This window comes from Meleagris gallopavo, chromosome 3 (genome assembly GCF_000146605.3).
Source record: "Meleagris gallopavo isolate NT-WF06-2002-E0010 breed Aviagen turkey brand Nicholas breeding stock chromosome 3, Turkey_5.1, whole genome shotgun sequence".
NCBI classification, from domain to species: Eukaryota; Metazoa; Chordata; class Aves; order Galliformes; family Phasianidae; genus Meleagris; species Meleagris gallopavo.
In genome coordinates, this window is record NC_015013.2 from 48,467,581 (window position 1) to 48,494,986 (window position 27,406).

The 27,406-nt window shown below is 41.4% G+C and overlaps 2 protein-coding genes across 3 annotated transcripts in view; one reads left to right on the plus strand and one right to left on the minus strand.

The window, feature by feature from the left end:
• The window catches only part of CABYR (calcium binding tyrosine phosphorylation regulated), a 4,504-nt gene extending 3,010 nt beyond the window's left edge, over nucleotides 1-1,494 (plus strand). The window contains exon 5 of the mRNA XM_019613981.2: nucleotides 1,209-1,494. Coding sequence (XP_019469526.1) covers nucleotides 1,209-1,248 — 40 coding nt within the window. The 3' untranslated portion in view covers nucleotides 1,249-1,494. The remainder of the gene's footprint in view (nucleotides 1-1,208) is intronic.
• Nucleotides 1,495-1,663: 169 nt separating this feature from the next.
• OSBPL1A (oxysterol binding protein like 1A) overlaps nucleotides 1,664-27,406 on the minus strand; it is a 72,718-nt gene continuing 46,975 nt past the window's right edge. Inside the window, exons 17-29 of one of the 2 annotated variants that reach the window (XM_010708836.3) lie at nucleotides 21,188-21,344; nucleotides 16,721-16,796; nucleotides 14,964-15,098; nucleotides 14,549-14,646; nucleotides 13,625-13,807; nucleotides 13,010-13,117; nucleotides 12,825-12,914; nucleotides 12,455-12,581; nucleotides 9,677-9,793; nucleotides 8,526-8,649; nucleotides 6,496-6,586; nucleotides 5,582-5,605; nucleotides 1,664-2,826 (exon numbers count right to left, since the gene is read on the minus strand). In XM_010708836.3, coding sequence (XP_010707138.1) covers nucleotides 2,724-2,826; nucleotides 5,582-5,605; nucleotides 6,496-6,586; nucleotides 8,526-8,649; nucleotides 9,677-9,793; nucleotides 12,455-12,581; nucleotides 12,825-12,914; nucleotides 13,010-13,117; nucleotides 13,625-13,807; nucleotides 14,549-14,646; nucleotides 14,964-15,098; nucleotides 16,721-16,796; nucleotides 21,188-21,344 — 1,433 coding nt within the window. In that variant the 3' untranslated portion in view covers nucleotides 1,664-2,723. The remainder of the gene's footprint in view (nucleotides 2,827-5,581; nucleotides 5,606-6,495; nucleotides 6,587-8,525; nucleotides 8,650-9,676; nucleotides 9,794-12,454; nucleotides 12,582-12,824; nucleotides 12,915-13,009; nucleotides 13,118-13,624; nucleotides 13,808-14,548; nucleotides 14,647-14,963; nucleotides 15,099-16,720; nucleotides 16,797-21,187; nucleotides 21,345-27,406) is intronic. The other variant, XM_003205000.3, reaches the window with a different exon arrangement.

Consider the following 27,406-nt stretch of genomic DNA (forward strand, 5'->3'; position numbering starts at 1 on the left):
AATGGTGGTGGGTGCCTGTGCTGTCTTGGTGAGTCTGGTGAGTTTCTGCAGCTGGACCAAGGGGGCCAATTGGTTTGCAGCCATGAAGAAAACTGGTGCTCATGTTTCCTGGTGGGGCCCTCACCAGCAGCCCTTCTCTGTGCTAATTTGCCCAGCTCAGCCCTTGCCCAGCTGGAGAAACAGTCCAAGGTGGAGCTCTCCAGTCCCAGGTCTCCTGGTTTTGTGGAATCAGCCCCAGCCATGTCCCACCACAGCTGTGAGGTATCAGCAAAGAATGGTGTAGGGGAGAACTGAGCTTAGGCAGACTGTAAATGAAAAATACTGGCTTATTAACAAATGCTTTGGGGGAAGTTTAACAGTCCCAATTTCAAAAATACAAGTCAAATAGGTGAGTTCTCAAATGCTTGCTCAGCAGAACCTCTTGACCATAAGTAACTTTGCTTTTCTAGGCTGCAGCTATGGCAGCCGTGTACAAAACTGCCTTGCTATCCCTGATCTCTAACATGCTTGCTTCTACCAAGTGCAGCTATGCTTGATTTAGATATAAGGACTTGCAGTATGACTGGAATTCACTGTTTCTGCTACTAGCCGCCTTGCCTTTTTATTATTGTAGCTGTGGCATCAAGTGGAGCAGGACAACCACCACCATTTTCTAATGTATGGATCCTCTCTTGTCTAACTTGAGGTCAAAAAACTGCCATAAGCACCTGCTTCAATTTATGCAATGCAAGAAGAAAGAAAAAGGGAAAATGCTGCACCTTTCCTTTTCGTGGGCTCTACTGTTAAGTAACATCCCCAGGACTGTAAATCTATTTCCAGCCGTGTCTTTGCACAGCAAGATGCAGATGCTAGGAGGCTCACTGTAGCCCCAGTCCTGGTAGCCAGCCCAGCTGATGAGAAAAAAAGCTATGATAAGTTCTGCAGAGAAAACTGCTGCTGTATCATTCCTCTGGATGATGTATGGCTGCAAAAAAAGGCTGACAAGCCAGGGCTGAGCACACAGGTATAAATGTCCTTGCAGAAAGTTAGAGTAGTGCAGCACAGACTGTCACTACATCAGGCACCAGTCTCAGAGTATTAATGAGTAGAAAAAGAAAAATCCATTCTTATGAAACAAAAATCCCTCAAAAGAAAACCTGATGTTGAGTAGAGGTTTTCTTCTTAATTCTTCTGGGGAAGGCAGGAACTAAATGCTTTGTTTTTCCTAGAGTGGAATGTTCCATTTTGGATGACATGCTGAAGAACTGACACAACAACTCTCAAAATCACTTAACAGCTGGGCAACTTTGAGGGTAAGACTTGAAATGCTGGCCACAGTGAAGACCTGAGTGCAGAAGCGATGAGGTATCCAATTTTTGCCCACACCATAAGAACCAGGCAAAGCACAGACCAAAAAAAAAAAGCATTTCTCCTCTTCTGTGCAGATGTCTCCATCACCACTGCCCTACCTGGGTAATTCTAGTTGCACACAGAATAAAAACAGAAAGCATCTCACTGCCTTTGTAGCTGTTCTGCTAGTGCACACTCAAAATGAATGCTTTGCCCCAGCTCCTATTGTGAGGAAGAGGTCACTGAAGCACACTATCCCGCGTGACTGCAGCAACTTTGGGAGGCCTGCTCAGAAGGGGTCACCACTGTCAAACACCATTCACTTTAGACTAGATGCAAGAAGTTTTGAAGCCTTTATTTAGTAGCAATTAAATTATTCAATTAACACTAACCTCCAGACAGCAGTTAAAATATTGTACAAGGAACAGCTCGCCCTCTAGAAGCTCTGTACACAGTTCAGTGTAAACTTACACTCTAAGATTGAATGCACCCCACTGAAAAGGGGTAAAGCAGCTGTGCACAGGAGGCCTCGCTGAAGTGCCTTCCTACCTCTGAGATGCACAAGGCTTCCAGGCAGCCTGCACTGTGCAGACAGTCCCACCGGGTCCCAGACTGATCCACTTCTTGCCTGTTTGCAGTGGTGCTGGGCACCAGAACTCATAGTGCATTGAACAGATTCTTTTCAAACCTGTTATTAGTGTGCAGTTGAAATCCAATCCATAGGTGTTCAAATGGCTCTTAATTCCTTAAACCATAAGGCTTGTAGCAAAAAAAGGAGAGCGAAATTCAAAACACACTGCACAAAATATTGAATAAATACCTCTGAGTAACGTCACCAGCTTAAACAACTGCATGAAGGCTCCAGAGATGGGCACGCTTCTGGGAGCTCTGACCAGAGCTCAGGATTCAAGGGAGTTACTTCATTAAAAGAAAAGTCGCTTTATGAAAAATTGCCTCTGTACAAAAGTGACACACCCTCCTTTGCTTGAAGAACAGAATATTGCAATGACTTTGTGTGCTTTTAGACATTCCCATGTCATAATAAATAAAACCAGTTTTGCTTGTGCCAATGTTATGTATGAAAGAAGGCATTCACAGAACAGCCAAGGTGTTCCGTTCCTCATACACCACAACCTAATATAGGTGTATTCAGCAAACCAGGCAGCTGTACATCTTGGTGACTTGCTGACTTTGTCCACGTAGGACCCACCGCCAGCCAGAAAAGTTCATCCCCTACCTAAGGGACCGCAGTCACGTACCGCCAGATTTACTGCGGAGATGCGTAATATTCTGTTGGATAACATGTTAGTTCTTTTAGGAGGTAAGTAAAATGAGGGAAAACATTAAAACAGATTAAGACTTATTTGTATCAGCCACAGGCTTCTTATTGCATTTTAATAAATATCAGGCAAATTAAAGTAGTTTCTGTCCCAGTAGTTGCCAGAATAGAGCCAGTCCTGTGTGCCGGTGTGGGGGTTGGGGCCTTGATGGAACCATCTGTAAGGAAACACACAGCATGTTACCAAAGCTATCCATACATTGCTGTAGTTCAGAACTGCTTTGCTGCGTCTTCAGCTGTTGTTGTTCAAAGTAATTACCATGAATGCAGGAGTCCTCTTAGTTTAAAATCTTAAAATATATTTGTTTTCCAGCCAGATTTCCCCATTCCAACAGCACTTCAGTGGCTCCCAGGTGACATTACTGACACCAGCATTTTGTCCATTTGGAGCAGTCAAGACTCTCACATAGAAAGGATAGCTACAGTTACACTTCAAAGCAGTTGTGAACCATCATTTTGGCATGCATAAATAATAACAGTGTCTTCAAGACATGTGAACACCACAAGCACTGCAGTCCTGAAAACAGAAAAACGCCATTTCCCCAGTATCTAGATTTCCCCCAGTGTCTCAAAGCCTTGTTTTGCAACATGCCAACTCAGAACAAGTGCATTCACTACCCTCAGTGTAGGTGAAACATCACCCCGGGCTGCAGGAAAAGTGGCTTACTAAAGCATGATGGTGTTGCATCCACTGTTGGCGCTGAGGGGCCAACGTGAATGCCCAGAGAGCTGATCCAGCTGCACCACGTTACGTGCCAGCTTCTACGCTGGCTGCTGATTGACACACTGAACTCTTGCACATGCTGGTTTCTTCCCCTCCCCTCTTCTCCTTCCTCATAGGAATGCCGTGCACTTACACAGCATAGTCTGAGGAGATGAGGGGCTGCAAAAAAGTAGGGTGTCATCTCACAAGGCCGGATTGCTGGCAGTACCCCAGTAGGGAGGACAGCCATCAAAGCACCGTGGCACAGAAGGTTGTCTTCCTTTCTCCTCACCCATGCCTATTTCTGGCGGTTACATCATGCAGTGTGACTGAGCACAGCTTGCTGTTCGGGTCTGGCTCAATCTTTCGCCTTGCAATGGCAGACCCCAGAGGACAAGGAGTAGTTTAAGTTTTTACTATGTTTTGCCATGCTGTGTTAGCAGCATGCGAGCAGCTCTTGTAGTTAATATATGCTCCAGTGCTTCCTTTCTGCTCTTCAGTGGCCACAAAGGCCAGTGCTTGCTTTGTATGCCTCACTGCAGCAAACACACTCTCTGATGTAAATCATGCATGTGCATTTTTTAAACTCGCTCTTCCTTTCTAGGTTTTCTGCTTTTCAGAGCAGAAATGAAAATATATTAGGATCAAATAAGGGCAATGAAGCTATGAAAGGTCTGAAGTACAAGTCTTAAGGAAGTGGGATGGTTCAGACTGGAGAAGAAGAGGCTCAGGGGAGACCTTAATGCTCTCTACAACTGCCTGAAAGGAGATTGTGGTGAAATGGGGTGTCGGCCTCTTCTCCCAGGTAGCAATAGAACAAGAGGGGTTGGACAAGAGAGACTGGCCTCAAGTTGCTTTGAGGGAGATTCGGGTTGGATATTAGGAGAAATTTCTTCTCAGAAAGTAGTAATGCAGTGGCACAGGCTGCTCACAGAGGTGGTGGAGTCACCGTCCCTGGAGGTGTTCAAGAACTGTATGGACGTGGCACTTGGAACACAGGTTAGCGGGCACAGTGAGGATGGGCTGATGGTTGGATAGGTGATCTTAGCAGTCTTTTCCAACCTCAATGATCCTGTGATTACAACTGACAGAGCAGGGTGGCCACTAGGAGGCTCTGGCTAGATCCAAAAGATCTGAGATGCACATCAGAAGTAATTCCTCGTGTAATGCCATCATAGTGGTACAAACTGAACAGTCAAACACCTGCATGGCACTTCTGCCCTGATTAAACTAACAGAAGCCAGTGAAAGTCCCTCACCCCTCATGCCACACATGGTTTACTACCACATAAGCTTTGCTTGGGACGTGTCAGCTGCTCTGAAGTAACTGGTGTGTGTGCAGGCCCAGTATGCTTCCCAGCTCTCGGGGAACAGCAGCTTATTCCAGAGTATAAGCCTGATGTTTGCTAAGGATCATGGCTACAAGGAAGGACCTCACCCTGCAGCTTAGGGAGCTGTATGCCCAGGACCTCACTGCTCTGCCTTCAGCACTGGAATAGATCAGGACAGTATCCTCCAGTAGGAAATAGCAGCTGTTTACATCAGTTTTCCATCACACTTCAGGTTAAGACCTGCAGGCTGACCCTGTGGGAGTAGCCAAAGAGTTGCCTCCCAACAGAACAGCTTTTTTTCCCCCAAGCTCATCTCTACATTTAAGTGAAAAGGAGCTTTTCCTACATAATTTATGTTCATCTTTTGAAAGCAGTCACGCTTGGCATTCCTACTAAAAGGATCAGACTCAAGGAAGGTTCTGCCAAAGCTTTGGAGACACACAGGAAAATAAGGAGTTCTTAAACGATACCAGGAATCTGAAGTCCATGCACTGACAACTTGCACAGTGCTGGCTCTACAGCAACTGGAGAACCTCGTGAATGGTTCTGCACTGACTATCGACCCTGAGAATCATTGCTCTGCACTGTGCTCTGGAAATTCCCTTAGTCCTCATACCAAGCTTTGAGCTGTACCTTAGGGTAGGTACTTCAGATAGCTGGAGGAACAGTGTAGTTATCCCCACCACTTGGTGAGAGCCAAAACTAAAGCACACAGAGCACCTGAATTCAGGGAAGGAAGAGGGAGGTGTGAGGCTGTTCTGCGTGTAACACATCTACTCAGAAGCATTACAAAAAATGTTATTTTGCACCAGTTTCAGGACAAACAAACCCAAACACTGCAGGAAAGCAGGCAGAGGAAAACAGTCAGATGTGACCAAACCTGGGACTCTGGGATGATGAGTGACTTCATTTGCAAAAAAAAGATAAGTGATCTATAGTTACAAACAGACATTTTGAAGACATTTAATCCATGATGTTTGGGTGCATTAGCAGTTAATAAGTAGGGAAGAGATGAAGTTTGCTTATTTGTAGAGAGTTTAGCCCTACTTTTTTTCCCTTCCCCCCCCCCCCTCCCTGTGAAGAGGCCACCAATCTTTTGCTATAAATTTGAATAGGCTTTGCCTGGTCAAACAAGATTCGTTTGATTGTGGTTTTACAACTTCTATTGAGCCAGCTGTGCCTGACAGCTCCCAGTTGACTTCCCTTTTAAGAAAAACAACTGGCAGCTGCTAACTTTTCCCTTAACTCCTCTAACTTTTATAGTTAATAACAGTCTTGGAAAGGAAAAAATGACATGAAGAATGAGCTAATGGAACCATCTTTAAAAAAAATAATCAAAAAACCTGTATGCTGCAGGAATACAGTGTTGCCAGCACCCAGCAACTGATATGAGAAGTCGTGGGCAATATGCCATCAAGTTCACTGGAGGAACTGTTTATTCCTCGCTTTGGCCAAGCATACATATTTGAGGCATTACACATTAATTACCACCAACAACTGTCCTTACAAGCAGCCATCAGCAGCAGCATCTTTTTCACACTTAGAAAAGGCAACACACTTTAACACTTAGCACATGAACATAGGTGCACAAGCACCGAGGGGAAGGAACCAAAACCACATCTGATTCTGGGTGCTGCAGCCTGCACAGACCCAGTCTATATATCACAGCAGCATCACCCATGCTGAGATGTCAGCTTCATGCTGACATCACACACCACCAGCATGGGCTGGCAGCTAACCTGAATGTTCAACACTTTCATACCAAAAAACCCACACGCATGCAGGCACACTGACCTCGTCTTCCAGTCTTCCTCTGACTTTGAACGATTTTTGCGGGCGGTCCTTTGCTTTTCTTCTAGCCTCTTCTTCTCCTCACTAGCCAGATCTTGAAGGAATAAAAATACACAGTCATTAATCCATCTGACCCAGCATATTAATGTTATCCCTTTAAAAAGCATTCTACGTAAAACAGAAGTGCATCTGTTTCGGCCTAAGAGCAGAGCAATAGGGGGTTGGAATATTCATTTCCAAACCATGAAGAATCAATCCTCTATTTTGTTTTTTGTTGTTGGAGCAGTAAGCTAGCATGGGTCACGGTTCAAAGCAAGCTTCCATTTGGCAGAAAGGACAGTTTCATTTTCCCTTCAGAACATCTTGAGGAAGACTGAAAAACAGATTGTGTGAAGGGTAATCTCTTTCATATTTGAATCCTCGAGAAGTATTTCACATGCAGCTCAAAGAAATAACTGAGATAACATCTGGAAGATTATCAGCTGTTCCTGATTACCTTACTGGATTCTAGCACTGCGTGTTACGAGTCTATCTGCTACATCAACTTCATGCTGTTGGTACAGTGAAGGAATATGACCTGTTGCTAAAGGCACAGTTACTGCACTTTGAATTTAAACAAGCAAGTTACTGGGGATGCTGTGAACCAGCAATGTCCATCCCACTGGCTACACAGCAATCTTACAGTCAAGAAGTAGTTGCAGGAATTCAGTGATCTGCTTTTTTTTTTTAATTATTATTTATAAGCCTCCAAGCAGCAGTTGGCCACTTCTGAGGAAAACAACCCACTAAAGTACAACTGTGCTGTAGTACACCTGCATCACTGTTTTTCATACCAAATCTCAGACTATTTATCAGAAGTAGTCACAGTTATTGTGCTATTATGTAGATGAAACTGATTCAGAGGTTTCATGACTTACCCCAATCACTTAGGAAGGCAGAAAAAGCAAAATGCCCCCTGCTTTTAGTCTACAAACGTAGCCACCTTGCTTTAAAAGTAAAATAATGAAGAGAAAGAGGCAAAAAATGCCTGGGGGAGGTTGTTCCAAACCACAATCAAGTATTTAGCAGCAAGTCGCCTGTCAGAAGACTGAAAGACACTTAGACTCCATGGCACCTAAAGTAACAATCTCTCTGAAGTTTCTAAAAAGCATACAAATCTCATAATGCATTTCTAATTCTCTATCCCAAGACACCAAAAGTGTTCAAATTTCCAGTGAGGAATGTTTCTGCATCATACACATTTGTCACTGACGTCCCACCTTAAGTAGCCTTGACTGCATTACTCAGAATTGTCACTTCAGAATGTTCTTTTTGCTTTGGTTGATGAAAGCTGACAAGTTCACAAATACTTTTGATGTTTCAAGACTCTCCTCTTAGTCTCCAGCTATAGGGCTGGACAACAGAGCATAGCAAAGGTTCTAAAGCTAAAAAGAACACAGAACAGCATAGGGTCTAAGATTCCAGCTTGTACAGAAGTACAGAAGTGGGCAGGTGATGTGGTGCATTCCTGGCTAGGAGCTAAGCCACTCGTTCGCTTCAGTCCAGGATGGAAGAGAGAAGGGTTGGAATTAAAGACAGTTAACCAAGTGAAGGGAAGGAGAATGAAAAAGCAATGCAAAGGCAATGATTCATCACCACCCACCTGTAGCACCTATGCCCAGCCAGCCTTCAAGCAACAGCTGCTTTGGAAAATCATCCTCCTCGTCAAAGTTCTACTGTTGAGCATGTTAACAGCATTGAATACCTCCTTGTTCAGCAGCAGCTAAAACAAGAGTGTGCTGCCAACACAGCTTTGATCACTACTCTAAAATACAGCATTGTTAAAGGCAGCTGTGAAGTACATGAAGTAGAGATGGGTGACAACTTTTACTAGAAGCAGTACAAGATTAAATACTGTCTTGTAGAGTGGAAAACCGTATCTTTATGGTCTATCTTTATGACTACTTATTCTAACAGTTTATCTAACAACTCAGAAGTTGAATTAATTTCATTTTTTCCCCCAGTTCTTCAGTTTTAACAAAAAACAAAATTACCTATTTCTCCATTTTCCATGGCTCTGATATCCGGTCGTAGCCGGCAGTCAGTTTTGGGAATGACACTTTCCATTTCTTTGTCCAATTCATTCAAAGCCATAGCAAAGCTAGTGAAATTGTACATCTGAAATGCAGAGACAAAGAGAAAAGGTGACTTTCCTACACAGCCTCTGGCTGCTAGTCTTAATATACAACAAAGCAGCTGTCCAAAAAACAAACATCCAAGTGCTTTTTTTATTATTTAGTCACTCGAGATAAGAATACTCAAGATACCAGCAAAACTGCACTGTCAGGAAGAATGTAGCTGATCCTTGGTGTTTCTGTTTAACCAGGACAGCATCCAATTACACAGTGCACTATTTCTCTCTTATCTTCTTTTTCCAGTCCTACTGGTATTTTCCCTGTCTCCAAAGAGAGATTTCCCCCTTGATTAACCTACAGAGGGCACCTTTACTTGTTCCGAGTCTATTTTTGTACATGAACACATCTCATTCTCTGCCCAGTGGCTCCACAGCCCTCAGAATCATAGAATTACAGGAGTTGGAAGGGGCCTCTGGAGAACATCAAGTCCAACATCAACTACCCTGCTAAAGCAGGTTCCCTACAGCAGGTCATACAGGAAAGCACCCAGGTGGGTCTTGAATATCTCCATAGAAGGAGACTCCACCACCCTCTGGGCAGCCTGTTCCAGTGCTCTGTCACCCTCATAGTAAATAATTTTTTCCTCATGTTCAGATGGAACTTTCTGCATTCCACTTTGCACCCACTGCCCCTTGTTCTATCTTTGGGCACTGGCTTCACACAACAGCCTATGTTGTACAGCCTGTACAGGCTTTGCAAGCATCTCCTAGAGAGTGTCTGCCCTTTTAGGAAGCCCTTCAGAAGAGGTCGTTTCTTGCAAAGCTGTGTGTCTTAGTGTGGGGAACAGAGTGCAGAGAAGAAGTGGGGAAGCTGCCCACATCACTGGCTGCACAAAGCATTCAATTCTGTAGAGAAATTTGGCTAAGTAACTGCCTGTGGGAAGTCTGCTGCAGTGAGCAGGTAAACCCAGACCCATTATGGAAGAGAGGATGAATGGATTTGTTTTGTGTTGACCAGGCAGAATAATAGGATATAACATGCACTTTTCAGTAAGCAGAAGTGTAGCTGACCTGCGCTGAATTTGGAGGTCTTGGAGTTATCTTCCATAGTAAAATACTTCCAGGAATAACATACACGCTCTCAGAATCTGGCAGTGGCATCTCATCAGGTTCCTCAGTGTTGCTCACCTGAAAACAGCACAGAAAGAAAAGGGATTATGTTAAATTTCCTTGACCAAAAGTAAATGTCAGCAACAAACTTTAAAAAAAATGCTCATCAAGAAGGACAACAGCATTTACACAGAATATGTCCTTCTTCCCAAGCCAAGACTACCTGAAGTTTTTCACATCAATTTCTTTGTAGATAAGATCTGAATATTTATGTGTTAAGAAATGTAAGTTTCTCTACCAGTACGATGTCCCATTTAACCACAAACACTGCTATATGTAATGATATTAATTCAGCCACGTGAGATTACACCACAGTACTGAACTAACGCCTGCTAGACAATGAATAATATCCTCCCAAGAAAACTTCAGGTCACTATCACAGCTAAAAGCAGCAGCAGCATGTGTCAGAGATCAATGGAGCACAGAGCTGAACTTAAAGACCACTAATGCTTTAAATATTTTGGCTACACGCTAACAGCTTTAATCCTGCTGCTAATAAGCTTTGCTCTGACGGTGTCATATACTGATGTTGTAGTACAAAAAAAATCCAGTACTCAGACTGGACTCAACTGTGCTCCAAGATGATCCATGTGTCACACGCCTAAGCATGTTAGGAAGCATTAAGGATCTTGTTTCACTGCAGAGCAATTGGTTACTGTGCTTTTGTAACAAACAGGTCACAAATACAGAGCTACACACAGACCAGGTTCGGAAGCTAAACAAGGCTTTTAGTTGACGATGCCGAAGCTGTGTTAGCAACTTGTCCAGTCCTTTAAAGGATTTTCTTGTGCCCCCACCCACAACGTTGCATATTTTATACTCAGCACTGCTCAATCATTCTGTAACTAGGCATACATGACTGCAGCTGCTGTTGCCTTACATTATTTTCTTCCATATGTTTGCACTGAAATATCTGCATGAAATACTTCACCTTGATTTAACAAAGACTAGTTCATTCAGAGTAGAATTACCTTGGTCTAACCCAAGGGACTACTCTTATCACAATGCTGTTAAAATATCACCTTTGCATACAAGAAGACTTATCTAGCACCACAGAATCATGAAATGGTTTGGGTTGGAAGGGACCATAAAAGCCCAACCTTCTGCCATAGGCAGGGCTGCCACACAACAGCTCAGCTACCCAGGGCTCCATCCAACCTGGCCTTGAGAACCACTAGGGGTGGGGCACCCTCTGGGCAGCCAGTGCCATATTAATATGCAAAAATCAGGTTTCCAGTAGTTCTAACCCTATAAAAAAATCAAAGGGCTTTGAGAGGGTATCCTGGGTTCCTTTGAAAAAGACTTGCATCCCCACAGATCCTCTAAAGAAAGACAGAAGAATGCCTATTTAGTAACAACAAAAAAGAATAGCAGGAAAACAACTGGAAGAAACAAATCTGAAAATTCTAACTAGGAAGAGTTTGGAAGGCAATGTACTGTCATGACTGAGTGACTGCTTTATTACCACAAAGGGAGAAACCACATCCAGACATAGATGAGAACTGGGTCACCTAGAAATTCAAATACCATAAGCAGTGCCAACTCCTTGAACACAAGGGGGCAGTGGGAACACACAAAGGAGACCAAGCTTCATCTTAGCTACAAAGCTTTTTTTTTATTATTATTATTAAATACAGAAATAGTTCTGTTAAATTAGTAAAAATAGTGTGCTTTACTAGAGTCAGAACAACATGTATAAAGCTCAAGTTACAACAGAGTGCTTCATTTTGAACTGGAAAGCAAAGGTCATCTTAAGCTTTGTTGGAACATGCAAAGCAGCGACTGAACAAAGGCACTGGGTATGTTTTTCTTGGCTCCTTTCTCCCTAGAGCTCACTGGGTCAGACTCAAGGAGAAGCAGTAATCCCCTGTGCTTTAGCTCTCTCCTGCTGACACGCACAGAAGCAATCTCAGATACAGCAACAATCTGAATCTGCACAGGAAGAACTGCTTTCAAGAGTTAGCCCTCTTGTTTTTACATTAAAATGAGCAACATCAAAACCAACAACAAAGTCTGGCTTCAATCACCAAAGAGGATCAATCCCTGTTTTAAGCAGCTATGAATGGTTATTGTTCATCACACTGTACGTTGCCAACATCGCCATTCACCTAAAATAAAAAGCAAACTGCTACCAGAAATCTCTAACAATTAAGAATGCTTTTATTTTTCTCCCATAAGAAAATTAATGCAACTCTGAGGAAAAAAAAAAAGAACAAAATTCCTCAACCAAAAAACCCACTGTGATTGGAGCAACGTCATAAAGAAATATAAACATTCTTTGGAAAAGCTGAAAAACTGGGATCAAGATGAGATGCCAGTCTATCCTATCTGTAGGAGTCCAAATCCTCCTACTAAAATATAATACTTATTGTACATGATCAGAACCATGGTCCAACCAACAAATACGCAATTTGCTCCATACGATTTGGGCAAAAGAGGCAGATAATGAACAACCCTGTAGTTAGGTAACTCCAAGATCTGGGAAGCTTGAATACAAATCCTTGAGAGCAGAAGCATTTTATCCCTTAATGCTAAAATCCATCCAATCTGTTTTTATATCCCACCCGGAAAGAGAGAATAAGTGAAACGTAATCTTAATGCTCTTATTAAGTACTACCAAAACACTGAGCTGGCCTACAGTGCCTTTGAAGATGCACCAGCCCCTTCAAGGACTAATACCTGTTTACTGCTTTTCTTCTCTTCTGTGTTTTTCTTGTCATTCTTTTTATAAGCTTCAAAAGTAGCTGGATCAACACTGTACAAACACTCCGTCCACTTCCCATACAATGCACAAAGTTTCTTTTTGCTGTCAAAAAAAAAAGAAAAGGCAATGTTTACAACTGAGCAAAAAGAGATTCATTTCACTTCAGACAAAAACAGCTGAAAGAAAACGTTTTTTGAGAGCAATTCTTCAAACTGCACTATTGGTATTACACAACTCCTAACCCGCTCTCTTTCAGGTTCATGCCCTTGGCACAGGACATCTTATTTAGCAGTTGGTAGAAACAAAGGGCAGCAATTTGTTTCCTATAAGGAATGAAATTGTTACCTTTTGTCCTGAATGTAGCCTTCAACTTTATGCAGCTCCTTCCCAAAGAGGCCGCAGGGCTTGAAACTCAGCACACATTTCTCACCAGTTCTACAGACAGAACAAGAGGGCACTAATTACTTGCAGATGACTTTCCTTTTTTTTTCAACTCACAACAAGTGAAATCTCCCACATTCTCAACTTACTTGTGGTTAGTTATTTCCACATTTCCATACTGCTCAATCCAAAGTTTGCCCACAATAATGTTATGCACGCAGCAAGTAGGATTTGTCCATGTGTAGGCTTCGTTGTGTCTAAGGGAGGGAGGCAAAAAAAAAAAACAACCATAAGTGTATCTTTGTACTGAATGTCACTGCTGTGATAAGCCATCTTCTACAACCTGCATCAAGTCTTGAAATGGGCATGGTAATAAGCCAGGCAAAGTAGGAACTGTATTAACCTATTGCTACTGATTTTATCAATTCCTTAAAACAGCAACATCAGTGCAGTCCCTGTGGATGCTGAATGACGTTAGGAAAGCCAACAGGACTCAAGTGTGCTAGTCTTGGATTGGATGTACAGGCACCTGCAGAACACAGACGTAAGCACCATCTATTAGTGCTATTACTACACAGTTTATTAAGCCAAATGACGTCAGTTGCTTTCATCACTTCATTCCCTCCACCCCACAAAGCAATCTGCCATCAGACATTAAGATGCGAGCATTAGACATTCCCATTCCTCAGCCATGAGACTTTAATGCCCTCTAATCATCACAGATGAGGACGCAGTACCTATGCAATTATTATTCATCAACTTACTCAAGAAGCTCCAAAGTCATTGTGCCTTTTGGTTCTGCTTCCACGCTCTTGCCCCAGAATTTGAGTTTAGGATAAATCGATCCATGAAACACAAAATCATTATTTAAACCTTCAGCATAGAAAGCACTGATTGGTGGATGATGGCTAACTTGCTCTGAGAGAAGTCTAAATCCAAGATCGTCTCTGCAAAACAAAGTTTCTAAAAATCAGTGTTCTGAAGATACAAAATAAAGATGAGAAAGCATGCACCTAAAGTACAATGAAGCTGCAGTTCTTCTCCGCAGGTGAAACAGATAGTTGGACTCGCAGATAGTTACTGTACTCAATGTAAAACTTAGTTAAAGCTCTAAAGTAATACAGAACAATCAACTCATACACATAACATCCTCATTCTAAGTAACTGAGGACATCATGCAAAAATGTAGCAATACAAACCAAATTTAATCAATCTGTTTACTTTTCATAGTAACTTCTTCCTTAAACTTCTGCATAATCAGAAGCCAAATAGTCATTTGTTTGAGAGAAGAATATGCCCTAAATGCAGCTGATCAGTTTGCTTATTTGCATCTTGGACACTCATATAGTTACTACAACAACTCTAACATTCCCCTTATATATAATATGTATCTTTTCATTTAGAAGGTTTCAGTAAGAAGTTGTTTTTTTACGTGTAAAAAGGGAACAAAAACTTGCTTTTACTAGCAGTTTTTATAACCTTTTCCTGAGATGAAAATCTCAGTGCTTTCTCATTACGGAGGAGAGCATGGCTGAACACCAACACAATGCACACACCTCCAGCAGCTATGAGAGCAGACAGCGTCTTGCAAGCCAAGGAGCAGTTTGCAAGCCACCTCACAGATCTAATCAAACATTCATTTGCACATCAAACACCACCTTCTGATCTTCAGTGCATCTGTTGGTTACCTGATCAATTCATACGTCTCTCCAAGCAGTGGGTTGAATGGCTTCCCCGTACGTTCCCACTGCGAGGCTACAGCAGACACAGCAAATGCAGCAACACACTGTTCAAAAGAATGTGAGTACACAGTTCATTTTAGTCTTTATCAATCGTTAACAGCAGTCACAGTAATACAGAATGTTTCTTCTCAAGTAGTATAGGAAGGTTCTATTTACAGGGGAGGAAAATAAATAGGTTTTTAATCAAAAAGCTCAAAAAAGTAAGCCTTAGGAAAAGGAAAACACTTCCCTTGACAAGCAAAACTGGTGAACAAGTAGGAGAATCTGACATGCAGCTGATAACAGCAGTTCTTCTTATACTAAGACAAACTATACAAAAAGAAAATAAACAGAAGTATTCAAATTATGGCAGCCAAAGTACCTGCATTCGCTCAGTTGTGCTAGACAGAGAGCTGGCTTTGTGGATGAGGTATGTGTGCTCCATGTACTCTGTAAGTCGCTGAAGGAAGCTCAGTGGCTCGTTGAATATAACTGGCATTGTGATCTTGGACAATTCCTGATGCACAAATGAAACTTGTGTTAAAAACCAAGCGATTACATACACTGACCAGCAGTAACCTAATCCTAATTGGCTTATTACAAAACTAAATGATGCTCTTAGTGCTAATGCAACGTGCTTGACCCGACACTGCTAATGCTGAGAAAAAGAAAAAAACTCTCCACATCCCTTATGAGCTGGGTAAGCCCTTCTGTGTTGATATGTAGGGCTACTTGTAAAACAAAAAGAAAACCAAACATCAAACGACTAGCTTCTCACTAATAAACACCTGAAGAAAGTGAGACTAAACAATACAGTATTAAGTGCCCTTTTGAAGACTAAGTTGCATATACTCTTAAAATAGATATAGGCCACCTAATTCCTTAAACACATTATCTTCATTGTAGGAAGGTGTCGGACATGCTAGGGGGTGGGGAGATGAAGAGAGATGTGGCTGCACAGGAAAAGCACAGGAGTTTTGTATTCTGACAAAAAAAAGAAAAAAAAAGAAAAAAAAAGGAGTTTCTGTAACAGAAGTACCAGTTTTCAAAATGCCTTCAGCAGGAAATTAAAAGCACAGTATGGCAACTGACAATGTATGGAATAAACAACACTGTTTTTAATCACAATAGCACGATTCTTCTTTGCCTGTACACATTGTGCAAGTCAAGCCTTCAATCAGTTCTTTGTGTTTTTGGGATATAACATTTCTCTGCTAGAGCCACTGTGACAAATCTCAAATCTTGGTGTCACTGTGACAAATCTTCGTAACAATTCAGGAGACCTGGGTCTACTGATACAGCATTCCCTAACATTTCCATATCTCACTGCTTGGTGTTGTGTGCTGTTCCTAAGCAGGAGACGAATAAGAGAATAGCAACTAAACACAGGTGCCTTTTCGTAGGCTACCATTACAGGATGATGTAGGTTTATCAGTAAGTACTTTCAGCCTATTGGAGGATCTAATGAAGAAAAGACCTCTTTCCAATTCACCCTTAGCTGGAAGCAGATTATTGGTGCCAATCAGCCAACCTCTGATGTGCCAACCATCTGGCCAGTAACACTGCTGGGGGGAGAAGGCTGGAATACGAAGGGGAGGACAGGGAGAAGAGCAAAGTAAAAATATCCTTAAAAGTGAAAAAAACAAAATCAAAAGCAAATAACAACAAAAAAAACCAACCCTACTACTACAAAGTACTTCAAGGGTTAAATTTAAGAGAAAATTATTTTACTCAAGCACTATTGCTCTGAGCAAGTCTTACCTTCCCTAGTTACGAAAGTAAACAAAGCACAAGTAAAAAAAAAGAAATTCCTCTCCCCAACAAGTTCTTATTTGGGCATCAAATGAATCAGTAACATGCTGAGTTGTTATTAGGGTAATATGGTTAGGTTGAGGTTGGAATTGATGATCTTGAAAGTCTTTTCCAACCTAAGCAGTTCTATGATTCTATCAATAGTAACATTTGCCCCCTCCCTGGAAGCATTCAAGGCCAGGTTGAACGGGGCTGTGAGCAACCTAGAGGAAGGCATCCCTGCCTATAGCAGGGAGTTGGAGCTAGGTGATCTTAAAGGGCCTTCCAACCCAAACCATTCTATGATTCTACGATCAAATTATTTACCACAGCTTTCTGATTACTTACCATTCCAATGCATTTTCTTAAGATACTCCAAATACTAAAGTCATTTCTGGAAAACATTGGAGATGGCAAGCTTGTTCTGTGGAAAGAAATGAGGAAGTAAGAGAATTAGTAACATAAGCTTTCCATTACTACCAATGATGGATAAACCCAAACACTCTTCTTGGAAAGTAAGAGTTTTCAAATCACACAGTGAACTGTAAAGCCAAACCACCATTACCAAGTGAAATAAAGTGCTGAGAAGCTTTCATTACAGATACCAGTCTCACTTAAATTTTAATGTTCAGAAGATCATTCAAACTAAACTTCATTTTGTTTTAGATTTATTTATTTTAAATTAACACTTGTAAAATTATAACCAAAGGAGAACAGCAGTCCTACTTTGAAGCATTTGAACTGTTTTACCTGCACAGAAATCAGTGTTGATTTTTCTTTTCCAAAAACAGTTCCTTCATTTTGCATAAAAGAGTGGAAGAGAATTTCTCTTCATGAAAGACACTGTAGGTACATTCATTATGTGAAAACAGATAAGGGACATAAATGTATGAAAATCCCACCTTTTAGTTTATTTATTTTACTAGTCACCTAGTGACCACATGGAACATTTATTGCCCCAAATTAAAATAATCTCTCAAGAAAAACTAAACACAACAGCAACAACACAGGAAAGAAACAACCTACAGAATGAAAAAAAAACCCACAAAACCGCCCCCAACAAAAACTCAAACAGAAAAAACAGCTTCAGGAACAAGTCTTACACATTTTCTCAAAAGCAACATTCATTTCTATTAAAAAAGTCTGTGCTTGAACTCCTCAAGGTACTGAACTATGTTTCCTCTTACTGGTTAACAGCCTAACTGACTGTGGCAGAAAGCATAAGTAGATAGGTGGATTTGTTTTAATTAATCAACATAGTATCATTCATTCCCTATATGACAGATATCAATATGTGGATTGAAACAGAGAGTCTTGAATAACAGTAAGTATTAAAAACTTCTGTGGATGCTTTGATATAAACGTCCAGGAGAGGACAGTGTCCACCAAGCATTCAGTCTTATTTTCAATGATAGTGTTTACTTAATTTCCCTGTGTATCTGCTAAAGAACGCAGGTAGTAGAGCAGATAATTTTGAGTAAGCCCTTCTGCACATAAAACACTACTGTACCGCTAATGCTTAATACAATTCACATTTTTGTTGAACATGTCACCCACTCAATTTGTTTAACTGCTTGGAAGTTGGCGTTCAGTTTAAGCCATTCATCCACATTTCTTTCTATGAGTGAGCGTAACAGCGCAAGCTTGTGATATTCAGCTCTTTCCTCCTTGTAGCACACGTGTACTGAAGCAACAGAACACTTTTAATCCACCGAGGCAGCTTCTGGGGGCAAATAGGGACACGTGCAAAAATGACAGGCAGCCAAGACTTGAGGTCTACTAACCTTGATCCAGTCCCTGTGATTAAGGGAAAGGTTTGTGAATGCAAAAATTTCCTTCCAGATGACAGTTTTAGAAACAACTCAGGAAGTTAGTTTTAGCTGTAAGCGACAAGAACAGCTGCAGGAATTTCTTTGCAGTAGAACAGACAAAAAACACTTGTCCAAAGCATTATCTTTAGCAGATTAACTACTACAGGAATCTTGCTGGGAAGGAGACACATGGTGTGAGCGAGGCCTGTTCAGCTTGCCTTCATGCAAACCTGGTTGAACAAACTGACTGCTCGCAAAGCACAGAGCAAAAACACGTATGAAAGGTTCCCCAAAGGGAAAGCTGACTGCTGAAACTCAGCAGTAAGAGGGTAAAAGGGAAACAGTAGTGACAGATGGATGTTACACAGTGATCCATACTACACAACACTTCTGTGTGAGGGTGTTTTTTGCGTTTTTGTTGTTGTTGTTGTTTGTTATGCATTGCTCAGATTTATTTGATTTTTTTTAATTATTCCAAACTATTTAACGTACTAAACTCCTAAGCTCCTACCACTCAAATTCTCTTCCATGAAGTTTGCAAAAATTACAGAGTCCATTTCCAAATCAACATAAAACCACAAAGCATATCATCAACATTACTGCAAACGCTCTACGACCAATCAGTAGGATGCAAGCTTTTCTGATAAGACCTGACCCAGATAGCAAATTATGAATCAGAGCTAGGCTCTGGCATTTCAAGTTTCATTGGCTATTACTCGCCTAGAAAGCCTAAAAGCTGAGTAGTCTGATGAAAGCCAGGTTGTAGCTGCCACCAACAGCATCCTTAGTAATACATCCAAAGGCGATGGCTTCATCCATCTGCACATCCTAACACTGTTATTTCTTTGAAGTTCTTTCCAGTACTTGACGGGAGCTTACAAGCAGGAGAGGGACCTTTACATGGTCTCATAGTGATAGGACAAGGGGGAATGGCTTCAAATTAAAAGAAGGGAAGTTTAGATTAGAAGTTAGGAAGAAATTCCTTACTCAGAGGTTGGCGAGATGCTGGCACGGCTGCCCATAGAAGCTGTGGTGCCCCATCCCTGGAGGCACTCAAGGTCAGGTTGAATGGGGCCCTGGGCAGCTGAGCTGCTGGGGGCAGCCCTGCCCATGGCAGGGACTGGGTGGGCATTAAGGTCCCTTCCAACTTAAGCCATTCTATAATTTTATGAATCCAACGGATTTATTCCTAACCTCCAAAACAACAGCCAATCAAGAAAAAGTAACCTTCAACACGCTGCACAAAACCCACACCACTCAAACAGAGAGAGGCGGACTACAGCTCAAGTTTTCTATATGAAAGTAGGAAAAAAATTGCATTTATAAAGACAGATAAGTAGTGTTGGGCACTTGTACATGCCACTCAAATGCAGCTGCAACTCCTCTATTCACCTGATGAACTACTGGAAAGTACAAGGACTTCAGGCAAAAGATTTTTATCAAGCCTCCAAGCAACTTCCTTCCATGCAGTTACAAAAGGAAGTTAAATAATAAGAGTTAAAGGTATAACACCAGAAGTAAGTGCTGGCAAAACATTCTGCTCTCTTCAATTTGCATGGCACAGAGTAGCTAAGGAGGCATATTTGACCAAATGCACTGTAAATTGACCCTCAAACCAAAACAGGCACAAATTAGAGTCAGGAACTCCAGTTAGGTGACAGTTCTGAAATCAGAACTTCAGGCAGACACAGCGAGCAGATTCCTTACCAGGACAAATACCAGTCATCACAAAACTCAGAAACAAGGCAAGAAACGCTGCACAACTTCTATCCTGAGAGATGGCTTTGGAGGAAAAATGTAAATTAGCAGAGCTCTGGGAAAAAACAGCTATCAAAGCTTGCCAAGTTCCTTCCCTTCATACCAAGTTATTAGTTGCTGTTAATAGTCCTCAGAAAATCTATGTCAACATGCATCGTTTTTACGTTGATCACAAACTGCCTCCCTCCTCAAGCTTTCAAAGGCAGTGAGTGCAATACAGAAGTTCAAGTTCACCTGGTGCTTCCCCTCCCCAGAATTCCTCTTCTGATTAGGAAAGGCAGCTAATCAAGGCCATAAACAACACCCTAACAACACAATAGCAGAGAGCAGTATGCTCAGTCAGCTGCTTTATGTTATCTTTCCCAACCACCCTGTTACTCCACCCAAGCCCTCGTTTGCCTTAGTCTTTGCCTAGTACAGGAGGGACATAGATTCAAAGGTTGAACCTTGAGACATCAAGTCTCTGACATTCCCACATGCTTCAACAGTCGTGCAATTTAACTGCTTACGATACCAAGTAATTAAAGCACGTCTTTGTTTCTCTAAAATTAAATTTTAATTCCCTGTTTTTCACAGTGATCCGGTGTCCCCATCATCGTTTGGCAGATTCGAAACACTTCCAAATTAATCTTTTTGAAACATATTGAAGCCTGACTTCGTCTGTAGCACAAACATTATATTGCCCTTCGCTGAAACTTGAGAACTGTGGTGTCTATTACAGCTCATTAACTCTAGACCTATTGTCCTCCTTTACAGGCAAGGAAACAAACAAAAATGGATCATTTGACAACACAAAATAAGCACATAAAACATAGATGAGACTTTTAGAATAAGACTCCCTTTGTTCACATTTAAGTTTCTGATGACAGGCAAGAAATATTTTTCATTCATTCCTAGTATCAACAGAAGGATCAAATGACTGGAAATTAAAGTGGCAATAAGAGGCATAGATCATTAAAGATACATGAAGGAATTAAAATCCACATACACCTCAATAAGATCTATTCATTTTTTACATAGTACATTATATTTTATTTTTACTTATTCAGATTAGATCATCAAAAAGCAAGCTACAAAGAAAACCCCTAAACTTGCAAAGACATTCTTCATAAAATCTTACAACAATGACTTCAATCTCTAGCAAAGTTTCGTAAGTTTTCCACAAATTATGTTTTCAGAGATCCTAGTGGTCTTTCACTCACCTTTAGTGTATGCTATAATACCTTAAGAACAGGCAATATCCTACCTGTGTTTTTTGATTCCATTAGACATCGACTCTCCACTGCCACAAACCTTTTCTTCAGACATGCTTGAAGTTATTGTATCTTTTGTATCCATGTTGTCTTCTAGTGAGTATGCTGTTACAGTTTCAAACACACTTAATGATTTTTCAGATTCTGAATCTGCAAAAGAGCAGGTGCATGTTAATGAATCTACTGCCAGTGCTAGACTTCCGTCACTAACAGATCTTCTCTCCTTGTACAAAACTGAAACCTAAGTAGGCTCCTGTGTCCTGATGACTGCATCCACTTGGTAAGTAACTTGTACTGTCACAGACTGCTACAGCTCTGTATCTAGAAATAGACTAAAGAGATGAGCAAGAATACAGAAAATTAAAAATCTTCTATCCAACAGAGCCAAAACCTGATGTTTTTATTAAATCAAAGCTACTACAAGCTGCTTAGGGTAAATGCTAGTAGCTTACCTAATCAGCTCAACAGTTGAGTCCTGATGACCCCTTCTATATAAGATGTTTGGTCTAAACTCTTAGACACACTGCTTTTCAGCAACCTTCCGTTTCCAATTCACTGAGCAAGTAACAAAGACCAAAAGGAGGTACTGCATGCAATGAAGATTGCCATGCAAGTCCCAACAATGATAAGCTCACTAATCAATAAGCTTTGTACTCTGGAAGGTAGGTTAATAGTACAATCCACATCACAGCTAAAACTGTGGATATCGGTACCACCTGACTTCCAGCCAGTGTTTTGTTCAGATAGTGCCAGCTCTCAAGAAAAGATAGTCTTGCTCCAAATTCAAAAATAAAAAATTTCCTGGCAAAAGGTCTTATTTTTGTTTCATTTTTTAGTCTCTCAAGCTTGACAAGTTTGCCAAAGGATTATCCAATTGCAAGTTCCAGGAAGCAATGGAACAGCTCTAGATAAGTGCAGATGCATCAATTTCTACCTCATTTGGGAAACCTTTCAGCAGAAACCAGGTACAACAATGAATGGTGGACAGCCAGTGAGGTAGCAAGCCTCAGTGCCTCTGAAAAAAGCAAACCTAATTGTAGTAGACATTGTTCCTGCTATGCACTTTTTTGAGCATGTGCTACTGCTCTTGGCTGCAAATACCCAGAGAAATAATTACAAAATTAGTCACTCTCATACACTGATTCTAACTCAAACAGCAATCAAAATCCACTGAAGTAGTTATCCATCCAAAAAAGTCACAGCAGTCCATTGCCAGATGCTTTCCTATTTTCTCTTAAAAAACATATAGCTTCCCCAAAACACATCAATTAGACTCTGCTTTGGTGAAGGGGGCAGTGACAAGGTTTTCAGCAATCTCTGCTATCAATACAAGCTACAGGATGTAAGGATGGAGCACAGCCCTGCCGAAAAGGACCTGGTGGGGGGGGTAAGCTGGACATGAGCTCACAATGTGCCCTTGCAGCCCAAAAAGCCAAACATACCTTGGGCTGCATTAAAAGAAGTGTGGTCAGCATGTCAAGAGCTGATCCTGCCCCTCTCCTCTGCATTGGTGAGGCCTCACCTGGAGCACTGTGTCCAGGTGCAGAGTCCTCAAGTACAGGAGAGACATGGACCTGCTGGAGCACGTCCAGTGGAGGGCCACAAAAATGACGCATGGGATGGACCATCTCTCTTATGAGGACAGGCTGAGAGAGCTGGGGCTGTTTAGCCTGGAGAAGAGAAGGCTCCAGGGAGACCTGACAGCAGGCTTTCAGTATCTAAAGAGGGGGACACAAAATGAGGGGGACAGACTCTTCAGCAGTTTGCTTTGATAGGACAAGGGAAACTGGTTTCAAACCAAAAGAAAGGAGTTTCAGAGGAATATAAGGAAGAAGTTTTTTACAATAAGGATTATGAGGCACTGGATTATTGGAGACACTGAAGGTCAGGCTGGATGGGGCTCTGAGTAACCTGATGTAGCCGTAAGTGTCCCTGTTTGTTGCAGAGGAGTTGGAGTGGATGATCTTTAATGGTCCCTTCTAATTCAAATGATTCTATCACTTTATGAATGTGCAGACCACAGGAAGGTCAAAATAAGGACAAAATGTTAATCCAAGGATGGGCTGTGCCACAACACCTCCACTCTCTCTAGAGAGTTTAAGATCTAGAAACATAAAGGAGATCTTTGGTTTCTTAAAAACATCCATTCCTCTCCTCATCAAGTCAGTACTGAAATTAAGCCAGTTGCTAGGAAATGAAAAGAGCTGCCAGCTGGTGCTGAGGATATGCTAAAAAAGTGGACTGGCACTCCAGAAAACCTTCTCACAAGTTTTTGCAAATGTATCAATCTAGTTATATGCCAATTTATGATATAACATGGTGGGTACTGCCTATAAAAAGTAGGATAAACAAATGAATTTTTACCTGCAGACAACTCTTAATGAAATAGAGATTTCTTAGAAAGACCGTAAGACCAGTTTTCAGAAAAACATTGCTGCATATCCTAGTATCAAAGAGGAAGAGACCCTCTAGCAGCATAAGACAACTTGGCCCTCAGCATCCCAACCCGCACTGTACAGCCAATGTATGACAACCTGTAAGCCCCTTTTTCATTGTTTCATTTTTTAGTCAAGTCCTGTTGAAATAACTGCTTAACTGTGCCAGCAGTTACTGTAACAGAGAAACCCTGAAACATAGCAGCAGTCTGCCTGCTGTATCACACCTTTATTTCTCTGTACCATTAGGGGCTGATGGTTTCAGCTACGAATCATGACAGTATACCCCAAATTCCCTCAGTTTGAATTTCTACAACAGGCCTTGAATACCAGAGGCAGAAAAATAGGTAAACTTCACCAGAATCATTGATCACACTATGATCTCAGCATAAAGATTTTTCAACACTACATGTGCTCAGTTCTCCAAACGCTGGCTTTGTCACAGTGCCATGAGAAAATTACGTTGAAATGACTGGGCTCAGCACCTGCCGGCCTCTCCAGAGCTGGACAATGACCAGAAAGCCTTCTCCAGGGCATGCGGCTTACCTAATAACAGCAGAGCATGCTATATACAACAAATAACAGTAGAAGAATGAAACGGTTACAAGAAATTCTCTCTCTCTATATTTTCTCTCCCATTTTTTCTGAGAAATGTGTCTCATTGAGAAAGTATGTCTACAGCACTTCCTGCCACCAAAGATCTCCTTTTCCAGTCCCCAGAATGTCAACTATCTCCTTCGACCCAATGAGCTTAACAAGCCTTCAGAGTTCTCCTAGGTATCAAAGGAAAGCCCGGTATTTTATTGAGTCTGATTCAACAAGTCACTCATACAGGAGTTCTTCCCTGTGTACTCAGAGCTAACTCTTTTCTGAATTAAGATTTGCATACTCCCCCGTTACTGTAAAAAAAGATTTATATTCACAAGTTGCTACAGAGCAGCTGTCAAACAGATGACTAGGAGAAAACGAGACTTTTTTCTGGTGAACTGAAGGGGATGTGGGCTGTGAAGGTGGTGAGACAGAAGACGACTCCATATTCAGGAACCAACATTAAATGATCCTCAAGACAAAAAAAAGGCTGAATATGAAGATCTCCAGCTCAAAACCCAGAGTGTCAGAATAACAGTAAAAGCTACATTTTGCAGGAAGAGCAAAGGAAAATAGAAACTTTTAAGTCAAGGGGTCACCTTAGACTGCAACAACACATTCAAAAATGACATTTGACAATATACCCTAAATATAAAGGAAAGAGCTGTAAATTCCCAAGCTTTAAGTGTGATGATAACTGGAGATACACTAAAACATGAACACAACCAGTACACCATTTCTTGTACCATTTAGGAGCAGTATTTATGAATACAGCACCAATGAGTAGCATGTAACAGCTGACACTGTACTACAAAAGGTTTAATATAATCCACATATGCCTGCAGCAAAAAACTGCATTTATAGTAAAAATCACACCTATACCAAATCATTAAGATCCCCTTAACTAATGCAAAAGTTTTTTTTGCCACACAAATTAAGGAAGCAAACAAAACAAAACAAACAAAAAACCCCCACACCTCTCAGAGAAAAGCTTTTAAAAAGAAACATCCGGACAGTTCTAAGCTCTTCTCAACCTTAGTTTTTGATTTGCAGGTAATAAAGGACAAGGTAAAGTCAAGTATCTTCCCACTACAGTTCATGTCCTGCTGAGCCATTTTTTTTGCACAGAATTGTAGGGGCTGAAAGGGACCTCTAGAGATCATCTGGTCCAATCCCTCTGCCAAAGCAGGCTCCCTAGCCCAGGTTGGAGAGGTAGGCATTCAAGCAGGTCTTGAATTTCTCCAGAGAAGGAGACTTCACAATGCCTCTGGGCAGCCTGTTGCAGTGCTCCGTCACCCTCACCGTGAAGAAGTTCTTACACATGTTTGTGCAGAACTTCCTATGCTTCTGTCTTTGGCCGTTTTCCCTTGTTCTATTGCCACACACCTTTGAAAAGAGTCTGGCCTCGTGCCTTTGCCTCCTGCACCTTAGATATTTATAGACATTGATCAGAATCCCTTTCAATCTTCTTTTCTCAAGACTGAACAGACCCACACTGCTCAGCCTTTCCTCATAGGACAGATGCTCCAGGACCTTTGTCATTTTTGTGCTGCACTCTCTCCAAAAATACCTGTCTTTTTGGTACCAGAAAGCCCAGAAGTGGACACAATACTCAAGGTGAAGCCTGGCCTTGCTAGAGTAGACAGGGAGCATAAGACCTCCCTTGACCTGGCCACACTCTTTTTAATGTGCCCCAGAATGCCACTGGCCTTCCTGGCCACCATGGCACACTGCTGGCACATGGCCAACCTGCTGTCCGTTAAGACCCCCAGGTTCCTCTCTGCAGAGCTCCTCTCCAGGCTGAACCCAAAACTTCTCCAACTCTCTAGAAGATGCCACTAGTTTTTGTAATTTTTGCTGCTTGTTCAGTGTTTCTTCCCCTCCCCAGTCTGTCACAAGCCTAGAAGAAGAGTTTGGCACATGTTAACCACTCAAACCTGCAGCCAAGAGCTCCTGTGCTCCACGTGCTATTGACTACGTATTTCCACCACTCTCAGGATGCTCACATGACAGCACCAGGAAGCGCTGTTAACTGACCTGTTAAACTCAGAGTTTGGATTAATAACACACTTAATATTGCTGTTTTTAATGCTGGATATTATGTTTAGTAGCACAACACAACTCCCACTTTCTCTGGGATCTTCCTTTCATGTTCAGCATCTACTAAATCCTCTGCAATGGGTAGAAAGGTGTTACTGTAACAGTCAGAAAGCACAGATATCAGCATATTGCTAAAAATGAGAAATAAAAAACAGAGAAGACTTCAGCAAGTAAACTACAGTACCACAGTAAGCAGTCTTACCACACAATTAACATTTTCTTGATCCTAGTTTTGGAAAAGAAAGAGGGCATTTCTGTAATAGTGCTCACAGTTTCCACCAACAGACTTATCAGTGACCACTTTAGTCTATGCCAGCATTAGCAAATAGCAAGCCTCAGCTGGAGCAGATCTGCACACCAAACAGATGGTGCTGAAGACTTGGCACTCAAACTAGCTACATTTCTGTTGGTTTTCTCCTCAGATTAGCTCCACTCTCCTACCATGGACTGAATGTCTAATTGGAACCGGACTGTATCTTCTGATTCATCTTCATTCAGGAGTTCAATTCATGCACTCAGTCTGTTCTACAACATGAATCAGAGCTTGGTAAATGGGGACAAGTTGCTCCTGCTGTAAACATACTCTTTCTATTACACTCTATGTTCAAAAAAGAGTTCGAAAATTGTCTTGCTCTGAATTGTCACAGCCAGTGATACTTTTGTTGAGAGAAAACAAGCAGAAAATACACAGAAAATATTCTATTAAAATATTAGCAGTAGCTCTTTCTTTCAACCTGGTAAGTCAAAGCTAAGGATTTAAGCTCAAGGTACAAGCTGAGTTATGCAATGCTCTCGCTTCTACAAACTCAATCCTACAGTGAGATTTAAAAATTCAGAGAACTAGAAAACAAAACATACCTAGAAAAAGATGGTGTCCTAACAACAGATATACTCTCAAAGTAGTAATATTTTGCCACTGACAGACATTATAATTTGTCACATTGCCCTGTTAAAACACACTGCTGTTTGCTGAATCTCTCCTACAAAGCAGTAGGATGATTCACAGTGTGTTTATCCAAAATAAATAGACATTTGCAAAAGAGATTTTGCAAAATTTTTGAAGACTCAAAGTCCAAATACCTTACTTTT